This window comes from Myzus persicae, unplaced genomic scaffold (genome assembly GCF_001856785.1).
Source record: "Myzus persicae strain clone G006 unplaced genomic scaffold, MPER_G0061.0, whole genome shotgun sequence".
In the NCBI taxonomy this organism is placed as follows: domain Eukaryota; kingdom Metazoa; phylum Arthropoda; class Insecta; order Hemiptera; family Aphididae; genus Myzus; species Myzus persicae.
In genome coordinates, this window is record NW_019101202.1 from 449,779 (window position 1) to 463,602 (window position 13,824).

At 33.6% G+C, this 13,824-nt stretch overlaps 1 protein-coding gene across 2 annotated transcripts in view; it reads left to right on the forward strand.

The window, feature by feature from the left end:
* The window catches only part of LOC111028193 (serine-rich adhesin for platelets), a 262,409-nt gene that overhangs the window by 233,457 nt on the left and 15,128 nt on the right, over positions 1-13,824 (forward strand). For both annotated transcript variants that reach the window (XM_022306743.1, XM_022306742.1), the window contains exon 9: positions 10,123-10,302. In XM_022306743.1, coding sequence (XP_022162435.1) covers positions 10,123-10,302 — 180 coding nt within the window. The remainder of the gene's footprint in view (positions 1-10,122; positions 10,303-13,824) is intronic.

The window sequence follows — 13,824 nt, forward strand, 5'->3', positions numbered from 1 at the left end:
CGCCCCATCGACGGTATATTTTACGGAATATATAAAATTATTATTATTATGCACACACACACATTCCTAGGTATTCCGCTTTCATTACGCAAACTCGCTCGCCACCGGTAATTTAATTATATTTACGAGTATACAGAGTAAAGAGAAATTGAATAACGAGCTCATTGATACGAATTATTTTTGTATAATCAATAAAGGACGGATAATAATAATATATTCGTTAAATAAAACCCCTACGGGTATCGAAAATGTCCGTAAATACACTGAAGTGAAAAAAAAAATAATCAAGCACATATAATATATATATATACCTATACTGGTACCTATACCGACCTACCTGCTACGCTCTGTTTTCATTTCGTTGGCATTTTCCACCGCGCCGGTCAAAATACCCGAATAATAAACTTGAGCACCACTTGACTTATAAGTGTTCAAAATCGATAAATTATTAAATAGCTACCCGATTGTTTTGTACAGCTAAATTGTTTTATTAAAAAAAAAAAAACAACATAACCTCTATATTTTTAAATATTTTGTTCAATCCCACTGAGCCTATTAATAAAAATACTACGTTCAATAAATTGAGACCAATAGGTAGGTACTGAAAGGGTTAGCAATTGAATTTAAATTACAATTCTAGCACAAAAGTTAACATTTTAACGTATTCAGATGGTGACTGACAATTAATGATAGTAAATACATTTTATACTGTGAAGTGTGAACGGAACGTTTTCAGAGAGTTGGCCTAACGACGATGTCGTGTTTTTCTTGTACGTTTGTGTGGTTGTAAAAAAAAGCTGAAAAAATACTGTGGATACAATACTTATATCTTGAAAATTCAACACAGAAGGGCCCCAACGTGGCTGTTGTTTTAAAAAAATTTCGTCGATTTTCAAATAAATTGAGTGCCGATCGTTTTTCGAATGTATTATAATTTATCATTGACCTGTTGTCCATTGATACCCACGTACCTACGGCAAATTTCTCTGTATCAGACTTTTCAATATCTATTGCGTCGACCGACCGCTACTTAGGACCTACGTTTTTAGATAAACGACTTAAGCCGTCGTGATAATGTCGAACGACTACCTTGCTCAAAGACGAAAGAACCTCTACGATCCCTATTGTTAGATGAAAAATCAAACATCAATATTGAAAATCAATTAATTCTATGGTCGCGAATTTCCAGGTGGATTTAATATACCCGACTCGCATACACACAATGGTGACGCGGGGAAACGAAACACACGACGTTTACACATAATAATAAAATACTAGAGTCTCTCGGATCATAATCGGGATCGCCGCCGTCCCCGTCGCCTAATAACAATATAATGTTGTATATTATTATATTGTGCGCACATTGTGCAGAGATTCAAGTGCTTCGGTCCGTGGTCGCATCTTGGCGTACCGCCGAACCTATCATAGGTGTCTACAATCCCAATATCGTGGGGAGGGGACAGCTGCCTGGCGATGTCCTCTGAGAACGGACGTTCGAAAATTATCGTTATATTTTCATCCGTGTATAATAAGACGTTTCTCCGGGATCGGATGGCACACGGAACCGGTCCAATTGTTTTGGTCACGATTCGATAAATGACCGAAACAGTTAACCTTTTCGATGGGTACAACGCACGTCGGTAATAATAAAAATAATGCTCGGATATGCTTTCGAGTGGCAGAACCGGTTCCGATGTACGCCTTTGGGTCAAAGGTTTAGCATTCACACACGGCGGGGTCGGACCCTCATAATATTGGATTTTCGCGCCGCCTCGTTTAAAAAGAGTTTTTATTGTCATTCATAAGCCTCTTGCATTCATACACATCAGCGTTACAGAAAGGAGGCAGTCCCTGTAATATGTTAATATATCATTGGTCGTTTATTTTGAGTTTATTTTTTTTCCTCTGACCTACAATAACAGCATCCGAGTGTGTCGGAGTAGATATCAGAAGTAGTGGTAAAGAAAAATCGACGCTATAAATAAAAGATAAACATTCTCAGGTTCTGGCGAATGAAAAAAAAAAAAAAAAAAATACGGAGGGTGTTTGTATAGCAGTCCTAGGGGTATATGCGATTGTGTGTTCCACAATCTAAGTAATGCATTTATTGATGGAGGATTACACGTCGTTTGCGCTGATGATAAATTAGATCAGTTACATTATACGAGTTCAAAATTATACATTTCTCAACTGTGACTAATATTGACATTGACAAACTGCGTTATTATTATTACGATTAGAGATAAATAATACAAGCGTTACACTTACTGCGACTAATTGCCAAGAGAGAAACGATAAATATATTTTACTAATATTATAAAAACGTTATTTTTAAATAATAATATGTACTAGAACTGCGTAATAAAATAATAATAATAATAATTTAAATACATTTTTTTATTTCGTCAATAACGATTACAATATTTTATTCTATTATATTGGCGTAAATCACAAAGATGCTAAGGGTGCTAAACACACTAAACTTTGACTCCAGCACTCTGAATCTCATGATTATCACAAACAATTATTGAAAATCTTGAACACATGAGTGAAGATAGACCATCGGGCATATCAATTATCCACGTAGAAATACATAATATAGGAAGTCTTTAATTGTGACAAATTTGTGTATTTTATTTAATTATCCGAAATTCTCCACGATACAATTTTTGTATTGCCCATGATACCCATGATACCAGTGAGACTTCGTAATATGGAAATTTCACTGTACATATTATAGAACTTAGAAAACATAATTTGATTTGCATAAATTCCAAAAGTTTGAAATATTATGTTTTATGCGGCTGCACTTGGAGCTTGTACTTTGATAATCATATTTCCGTGAAGACATTGGACGCACTATAAGTGCATTTGATCGCCGCATACCTATACGTTGGTTGTCGATCAAATCTCTTTTCGCATTAATTCTACCCGCTCAGTGACGATGGCGAAAATAGTTTGGTTATGAGTGCAAACGAGCTTTTTTCACTCGATCGAAACGCTAATGGACCTATAATGTAATATAGGTAGTAGTTCAGTATATTACTGCGATATATTATTATTATTATTATTATTACAACCTTGGTTCATGTCTTGCGCGGCCGAATATCATGCCGACAGTCGTGTAATCGAATAGACCGCGACCCGGGTATACAAATCTTTTCGACCGTATACCGCGCTGTGACGTCACGAAACGGAAGACGCGATTTGCCGGCGGTTGTGGTATATGTTCACGACGACGTACCGTATTCTGTGGCCCGTGCTCATAATAATATAGGACGTATATTATAATATTATGTATAATTAATGTCGCATAAGCCGTTACCGCGTTTCGGTAATACTTCCCGTCGGAATCATGAAAATGCCTTTAATCGGCTTATACCTGTACGTAGGTATATGATTTACTGCCACCAGACAACAACGACAATGATTGATCGTACCGTCTATACTTACGGCGTAGGTGCCTACCTATATAATGTAATAATAATAATAATAATAATAATAATAATAATATTAATAAAATAAGTATTGTCGATTAAAAGTTGATACAAAACCGCAGACGCTTCACGGCGGCGGCGAAACCCGTAAAAGCTTCAGCGAAATAGAATAACGATTTTTCGAGCGAAATCATTTCAAATTTACAGACTCCTCTGCGCGTCAAATATAATAGGTTTGAATGTCATTATTATGCGACAAGTTGTCAAAGACTGCAACGTCTTGTGTCCTTTACGATATTGAACAACTTCAAGGGTTTCCGAATGCATATCGAATAAAACAAACCTTATTAGAATTATTACAGCTCAACCTATATTATTAAGCTATACCTAATTGAAAAGCATATAATATTGTGTGTGGGTAATGTGTATGGGCCTATAGTGCCATAAAAAATAAAATGTGAAATAGTGATTTTAATCCGTTTGTATTAGGCGAATATCGATATATTTTGCGATTTTGCATTTTTATAAACATCTTTTTTTCCAGACGAAATCAGCAGTTTTAGAAAAAATCGTAACAAAACAATATTACAAGTTTTTTTGTGAGTTTATATTTCTCAAAAGGATAAAATATAAAAAGATATATGTTTCAAACAAGAATAAAAATACTATAGTATACTATAGCTAGTTGCTAGCATGTTTCTTTGAAACAAATGTCTCCATAAACTTATCAATAGCTACAACACAACACGTATATAAATGGTAACTAAACACACCCTTCGGACTTTTGAATAAGACTGTTTTCTAAACAATGTCAATTTTTAAGAGTATAAGTTACCGACGACTTTCTCAAATATTATTACACTGTTATTCTTTCCACGGTTGTTTAAATGAAAATATTTTGAAAGACATTTAATTCAAAACATAAAAATGTATTTAGCATATTTAAGCACTTTGTGACCTTTTTCACATATTCGTTTGAAAACTTTCGTTGTTTCAGATGTGTTCAAAACTTGAACACATTGGAGTAGGTACGTTTTTTGCATTTTTAGACCATGTTTAGTGTATGCATATATATATGACTACCTTTAAATTTAAAAAAAAAACTTTTTACTTAAAAAGTGACTTCACCACAATATCTGTCCCTCGACAGCGAGAGTAAACTTTTTTATGATTTTGTTTTATTTGCGACCAAAACTATTATAATTTACTACCTATCGTATAAGTTGCAATGTTTTTTTTCCTCTGTAGGTATATTTTGAAAACGAAACAAACAGAAAAAACCTTTTTGCAGTTATCGTTACCTTAAATATTCATAGGCAAATATTACGATAAAACGGAATAAAAAAAATAGTTTAACTGTCGATGAGTGCCTACATAAAATTGATAAATTATATTTTCGAAAAAAAAATATTTCTAATAATCTTTTGTTTTTTTTTTTTTTTTACAAAAACTGCAGTAATAATACATTATAATCACTTGCATTGTTTAAATAATGATTTATGATTACATATATTTTATCTAATGGCATTATAATGAAACGACAAGTATAATAATATATATATATAAGTACTATATTTAATAAACTAAATTATATTATTATCATTTGAAATTATTATAAAAGCGTGAAAAGTTTATATCGAAATAAATCAGCTAGTTCATATAATTCAGCAGACCGAAAACGAGCGCTGCAACTATAACCATATACGAACTCTTCTCGAAATATAATACATAAAGTGCAATCGTCTGTGTTGGTGTGTTTTATTTTATAGCGCTCGCTATGAGTTTTTCAAGTCCTCGGGAAAATATTAGAGCATTTAATTTATCGTTTTAGTGTTGCCCGAGCAGTATTATTATTATTATTATTATTATTATTATTATTATTATTATTATTATAGGTGTTAGTGTGTTACGGGCCGCGCAGCAACGGGTCCCGCGTACCTAAATATATTTGCCCGACGACTTATTATTTTCGTTTCGCGTATAATAAGATTTAGATTTTTTTCCTCCGTTATTACCATTATAATATTATTTAGGACAGGTATTACCCGCGTATCGGAGGTCGTTTTGTTTGGTTTAGTTTTGTTTTGTTTTTCTCTCCTCGCCCTATGCCACGCGGGTTAAGCACACCACACGCCTGAGTTATGTGCTCGCCCCGTCCGACTATCTCGCGGAGGTATTTTTTCCCGACCGCAATTTATTTGGCACGTCCGCGGCTATACGCGACCAATGAATCTTAACGCGCCGCCAACACCTCCACTTCCGGCCGTAAAACGGAATTTACAATTTCTGCGCGACACGCGGAGATGCGGTTTCGGAAATTTATACGCCGACGACGGGAAAATTGGTAAGGTTTTTTCTATACATACACCTATATTGTAGTAAGTGCGCGTTAGATCATCATGGTGGCTATATACAGGTATGGGTAATAATAATATGGGGGTGAGTGGGTGTGGCCGTCTGTAACGACGAGACGGAGTGAGTGAAAAATAAAACAGGAAAAAACGTTCCACCCACCTACTCGGCGTATGAAATAAAAACGCTTTAAGACCAATTTCTTCTTTCGGCAGATCAAACGCACCCTTATTGTTGGCGATCCGCCGCCCGAGCACCCCTGTGCGTTCGGCGATAGGGTTGTCGCCCGGAGAGTTTAATCATATGCGTGGGCGTCGTCTTCCCAACGTCTAGTGGCGTTTTTTTTTTCCTCCCTCTCTCTTTAAACGTCAACCGTCGCTAGGAGGTGGGGGAGTGAATTAAAATTTCACGACCTTAACCGTAGCCGGTAGACTAGTTCAGTTTTGAGCATGGACCAGTGGATCACGTATCAATATCCCGACGGGTACAGCTACTACACCAATAACAATAATTGCAATTACAACAATTACGGTTACGACTATAACCATGCCGGAAACTACCGGTATCCCGAGGTAAAAAACACACACCAGCACACAAACGCACTCGCTCGCAGACATTATTATTTATTGTCAATACATATTATTGTATTTTGTATTAGGCGCTACAGTAATAGCTATTATTATTATTATTATTATTATTATTATTATTATTCGTAGATCGATTACGCTAAAATTGTATATTAGAACACGACATTTCGCTTTAGTTATTAAGACTTGGACATATTCTGTACCGACGTAATACCATTGTGTTATAATTTATTATTATTATTGTTATTATTATGAAAACACTGAAAGCAATAAACTCATATATTTAGTATATAATAACGTATTATTTAAAATGTGGCCGAACACTGTTTAAAATTTCATAGTTATTTTTAAAATGTTGTGCTTATTATTTTTCTTCTTTGCGTATACAATAATAGTTACCGTTCACAACGATAGAGCGATTTATAATTAATTCCATTATATTTATCAGATTTATGTTTTTTTTTTTTTTTTATTGGGGAACACATTTGTTTCACGAAATAGCTATGTAAAAAAATAAAAATAAATTCAGGTAGATTACCTCCATGAACATATTATTTTATACTGCCATATGGTCATTATACAAATGTGTTTACTGAAACGGTATTGTCATTTGTTTTGTTTTTGTATTGTATTGCTACACGAGTGGGTATAATAGTATACGAGTAATGTAATGATGGATTATTATTAGACTTTTCGTCCTCAGTGTAATGAGTATTTATTTTTTCCGTTAAACCAAATAATATATCCAAGTATAGTAATAATTTCAAATCGATTGGAATATTTTGGACCATTGTAATGGTTTTAATTTGGATAATAATAGCTTATTGCCATCTAGTTGGTCAATTCGAATGTGGAATTATTACAAAACGGTTTCCTATATTAATATATTATTTAAACGTATCGCTCAAAAAACACCATTATTGTTTTTGCCTTAAAATTATTTATGTTTTTAAGAATTTAAACTATAAAACTAACAACGGTGAAATTTAAATTTGTTTTTTATCAAAGTTTGGAATATTATATAAATTATTTTCTTTACAAAAATATATTATTTCCTTTTGAATAAAATATTTCACAGCGGTTTCAACTGTGTACCTATCTCGTAATAAGAAAATAACAGTTCGTTTAGAAGACAAGTCCAACCTAACAAATCAAATTTCAAGTGTAATTTTTCGTCGTATCAAAATTTTGAAAAGTTTCTCCGGCGAAAGTTTCATTCGAACGTAACAAGGCTACGTCCAATTACTGCGTAACCTTACCATAATACACTTAACTTTTTTTAAATTGCCAAAATGAAACTGCACATTTTATCAGAAAATATTGACCTTTAGATTCCACCGAAACGCTTTTCTGCTTTATAAAAACGTATTATTATTATTATCTTGGTACTGTATTTTTTACTCGGCATTTTAACATAACGTCGAAAGTACAGTACTTTTTGCTAAGCAATTTATTATGTATGTACGCAATGTATTATTTATTTATTTAAACCGTTCGATCTTAGTTTATAATAATAATAAAGAAATTATAATAAATATTACTATTATTTCATCACCATTTGGTATATTATTTATAATTTATTATGCGTCGGGAAGACACAAATTAGTGGCTTTATTTTCAGTTAACATTTAACGGATTTTATGTTTTTATATTTGCTCATAAATTATTACTATCGACATGCAAAACGAGTCTGTCAAACCGAAACGACATCAATAAGCATAATATTATTGTTATTATTATACACAGCTAATCAAGACGTACATATAATAAAGCTTCGATGTATTTTATTCGACAGATATACAAAGATAACATTTTATGTATTATTATATTTTTCGCTATAAAGCCAAACTTATCAATCGAACAAACCGTAATAAATACAAAAACAAAAAATTCACCGCGATCGTTGTTATTGTCGTATCCGACACGACTCGGCAACCGACACGATATTAATTCATCATAATACACACTTTGACGCCGTTTTATAACACATATATTGTTATTTTATTAATTATTATTATTATCATACAATTAATTATATCGCAGAAGCGCCTTTTATTCCCGTCGTCGTCTCTACCAATATATTATTATTATTATAAATCATAATGCAGAGTAAAAAATACGTAATGTTATGTAAACGTTATTTGCAGTGCGATGTGCGTATTACAACCGTAGTGGTTGTTTCATCATTCCATGCCCCCCCCCCCGAGTCCTAACCCTCCCTTCCGGTGCACGACAACATTTGGCCCGTTTTCGAAAATCTTCATCCATTTCTCTCCCTCCATATATATATATATATATAAATATACACGTTTCTATATACATTTGTGTGAGTTTGTATAATATATATTGTATATATGCGTGTACCTATGTATATACCTAGGTATATATGGAGCGGGAGACGCGAAAAGAGCTTTTCGCCGAGCGACTATTGAATTAAAACCTCGCGCGCTCATTGTCGTCGAAATCCAATTAGTCGCACCTCCGGCGACGACGGCGGCGGAGGCGGTGGCGATTGGCGGCGAGGTGGGAGGCTGTTTTTTCGACGAGCTTTCGGAATAATAATAATAATAATAATAATTTAATTTCGATTTAAACGGGACGGTGGAGCACCGTTGTTCGTCTCGGATGGGAGAGAGTGGAGAGTGGAGTTTTCCGGTTAAACTCGTACAACCGACGATTTTCTACGACTAAACGTCCGGGGACGTAACCGAGACGCGGACGACGACGATTGAACATTTTCCATTTTTTTCCCCCTTCTTTTAGGCGGCTTTTTACATTATGTTCGGCGAACGAACAAAATATTATATTATAATGTATAGTTTGCTCGAAATAATGACACGCTTTTCATTGTTGGGCGTTAGCGCCGTTCTTCAGTGCGGTATTCCGACTGTTTGAAAAAGAAAAAAATATAAATAAAAACTGTTCTTTTGTAAAAATTAAGAGGTGGGTAAATAATTACTATAGGTACATATTTTCACAAACATGTTATTACTGTATATTATGATATTGTGTACGTGATATTTATATAAAACGAAAATAATAAAAAATTGTCTTTCGTTTCGTCAATTTAACTTTTTCCATTACTTTTTATTCGCAACATTACCTCCACGGACAATATAATTCTGTCCATAAAAAATATGAAACAATCATATTCATAACTAATTATATAAAAATGTTTTTATGCATAACTATTCCAATCGAAGTATGAATATAATATGTATCTTATGTTGACCTTTTATGTTGGACTAATTTATAATAATTCAAAATTTCCACTCACTGTTATAAAAATATATAACATTATGTTTATCCGAAAAAAAACATCGATTGGGTCCAATTTAATTAATAATTAAAGAAATGGAAAACAAAAAACTACAAGGCACACAATAACGATCATATTGTATAATCGTAAAAAATAATATAATAATACTCTAATCTAACTACACGGTATACATGTAAAGTGATTTTCCCAAAATGTCGAACGATCCTAAAACGAAATCATTCGTGTTTGTATCTTGCCTATATACACAGGCCTCTTCGTCACCGAAATAACCGATCGCGATTCCGTTGGTTTTTACTTTTTTGACTAGTTTTTGTAATATCTTGTGACATTGAGTATTGTAAAAAACGAACGAGACGTGACGCACATCCTGCAGGTCGATTAATAATAACATCACAACAACAACAACCAACAACAACAACAATAATAATAATAATAATAATAATAATAATATGCATTTTCCTTTTAGACCTCGAACGGCGCAACAGACTCGGCAAACAACAAACAACAGCACTCGCAGCCCGCTGCCGTTGCAGTGCAACCCAAGCCGGAACAAAAGCCCGTGGAATGTAACCTGTGCCATCGAAAATTTAAAAACGTACCGGCTCTAAATGGACACATGAGGCTGCACGGAGGATACTTCAAAAAGGTCAGTACCTCTAGTTTCTTTGACTATATGCACCCGCTCTGTATACACAATATAAATATTATATATTCCCCGACGCGGCGTGTTTGATTTGAAATTCAGTGCAAATATGTGCGCGTTTCGTTCAAACGCATTTCATGTTGCGAATTGAAAACGTAATGTAAAAATTGTAAAAGCGAATGCATTCGCTGCAACGTCCGTGTGTTTGCAGTTGTAGGCAGCAGGTGTATTGAAGTTTTTAAACATTCGTTCTAAAGAATAAAAATTATCAAGGTTCTACATAGTTGATGGCGCTCCCGTTAGAATCTGTCGACGGCGTGTTTTATTTTTTACCGTAACACAATATCAATTATTATTGTGTCGTACAAACGATATTTATAATTTGCAACTCATAATTTACGCGATAATAATATTATAAAAGTACTTAAAGCAGTTTTAATAGTAAATGAATTTCGTCGTTTTAATTTAACATTTTTCATAAAATATTATAATACACGCCTATACCTAAGTGTTTTTATTATTCTGATATATTATACGAATAGGCATGCGCAGTAGTGAGTTTGTTTAAGAAATTAAATTTTAGAGTTGAAACAGTCGGGTGGAGTTCGGCTTTTTACATACAAAACGCTTTGTATGTACGGTTATACCCTTCGCGCTGTCAAAATGACATATACACTCTAATTTCCAGCAACATGCGTTTTTTTTTTTTCCACTGCACTACCCAATCCGGCCCGGCAGTTAGATTTGACCCGTAATAAAGATTTTTTCCCCTCTCTCGCTTCCCCCCGGAAAATTTCGCCCGCCTTCTGGTTCACTAATTAACGCACGACCGAAATTTTAACCAATTATCTCCAGTAGCTCGGAAATCCCGAAAGGTTTAACGAGACGTGAGTTCGATCAATGGGAAACGCCAAACGAGAGGAAAACACGGGATTTTGATGGGTGAGGCGCCGGGGTGGAAACCGTGCGCACATCCAAATTGAATTTTTCATTTACAAGGCTTCACACTTTCCCGGATTCGGTCGGAACCGTGGGCCGGGAGAGGGAGGGGCCAGACAGTTATCCGATGTTCAAAGAGATAGAGTATGACAAAGAGATCTATGATAACTACGTTTCTAAAAGAGATTATCGACGACGACTTCAAAAGGATTGTTTTTGCGCTGCACACGTATACGGACGCGTAGGTGTATACATAATAGATATATATGTGGGTGTGTGGGTGTGTGGGTGTATACTATGTACATGGCACATGCACATGTGTGTGCACAATTGTACAGACACATATTATTACGTACTGCGCTGCGTAGCCAAACTAAGTCCTCGGGAATACCGAAAGAAGACTCGAGTGATTCAGTACGATTTGAATCAGTACAACAACTTATACTAATTAGTACGATCGGTTATTGTTTCGTGGTAATATGCAAGTGTTGAGTACGCACAAATAATACCTACATATTATACGACTGTTATAATATATATATATAATATATATATTATATACATATGATGATAATATTCTATTGAAATTCACCAGTTTTATGGGTAATGTTCACGGATCAATCTACTAGGTATATGCGCAGACTTCAAAATATGAAATCGGTTCAATAGCTGCGAGTGAGGCATAAGTTTTATATTTAAATGCAGAAATTGAAATAATATTTCGTACCCGTATCCTAACATCGTTTTTGCTTCGGTTTTTCTAAGTTTACATTAAACAGGTAAATACAAATATTTATTAATGAAATGCCAGACAGAATATTATATACATAATATTATACTAGTTATATTGAAAAAACACGTCATACCTACAAATGAAACAATGTTAAAATGACCGTAGTTTTAATAAACTGTTATACATTAGTCAGTAAAATTCTCTCTGGATCAATATTTTTAATTTGCCAAAATGTGAATGTTATAAATTTTTACCATTTTTTTACAAAAATGTGAACGTGTGCTTGCACAACGTCTAGGTGTGGGTACTAATAATATTATTTAATTTTTTTTACTCACACATTTTTATTTTTCTGACAAATTCGTGTGAAAAGCCATACAGAATAATAACTGATGAAATCACCAGTTGATTATCTAACAACTTTCTATGTGCTTCAAACTTGCATGAAATCACCCACGAGAATCATATCATTATTGAATGTCCTTCAATACTGTCATGTAACTTCAACATTTGACTTAAAATAATTTGCACAATAGTTGTCACCAACAATATTGCAAATTGTATACTATTTGTAGAATCATTTATATAAATAAATACCTACACAATATTATAGTCAGTATTGACAAATGTCAATATTATACTATCATATAATTATTATTTGTAAGACTTTTTGACATCTCAAATATACCGGATTTGAATGCACCCTTAATATAACAAGGTATTTTAGTTCGTAGAACCCAAACATGGACAAAGAATTGCTAGTAGATGTTGAAATATTAAACTTATATTTTTTAAAAATGTAATTTAAAAAATCGTGAATTTCAAATAATTGGTATGCTCTTAGGTGTTACCAAAAAAAAACACGTATTAACATCTCTCTACTTCGTAAACGTATGAATTTCGGACACAATAATATGATAACTCGAAATCGCAAAGTTTGCATAAATCAATAGGGCAATCTATATACATCTGCGCCTAGTCCTCGTCACTTCATTTAGTTATAAAAATTGATCTCGTCCATTGGCGTATTATAAAAAAATTGAGCGGCTATGATGACGCATCTCGCACACACTCCACGCTAAATCAATTAACATCAAACACTATTATCACAAACAACCCTTTTACGAGTTGGGCCGTGTCTGCGCACATTTACATAATATATAAGTGCGCGTTTTGTAAGCATATAATATAATATATAGATGGGTAATATACAATAAATACGGAAGTATGACTATTTAGGTAGTAACTGCAGCAGTATATGAACGAATAACGTGCAATGCCGTGTTACCTGTCCCAATACGCATCTCCAATAAATATAATATAATATATATATATGTATCACTGAGGAAACATAACACAGAGGTTTCCTGCAGAGACGTAACGAGTAACTGAAAACCAATTTGAATATTTTCCACGACGGCCGGAAATGTTTTACAAAGAAACGGATATTTACATTGAACACTCAATCAAACTTTCGTATTTACACTGACGTACACGGCGAACAAATCACTTTGTGTTTACGAACGTCGTTTCTTAGGTTTTTGAAGGAAAATAACCTTTTTCTTCTTTGATCTCGTTTCAGACTATACTGCATTAAAAGCGGGAGTTTTCCATCCCTTTTTATTATTATTATTATTATATATATATTTTTTTTTTTTCATGACAATTATTCACCTCTAAGGCAGACGGTTTTATTTAATAAATTATGTCGTAGCTAAGGACTAAAAAGGAGATATTGCCGTCATATTACTTTTTCTTTTTTTTTTTTGCTTTTCATTAAATTAGAAAAATGCGTTCACAAAAAAAGTTACAAACTGCAATAAGAAAATAAATGTATGTTATATGTTTTAAAT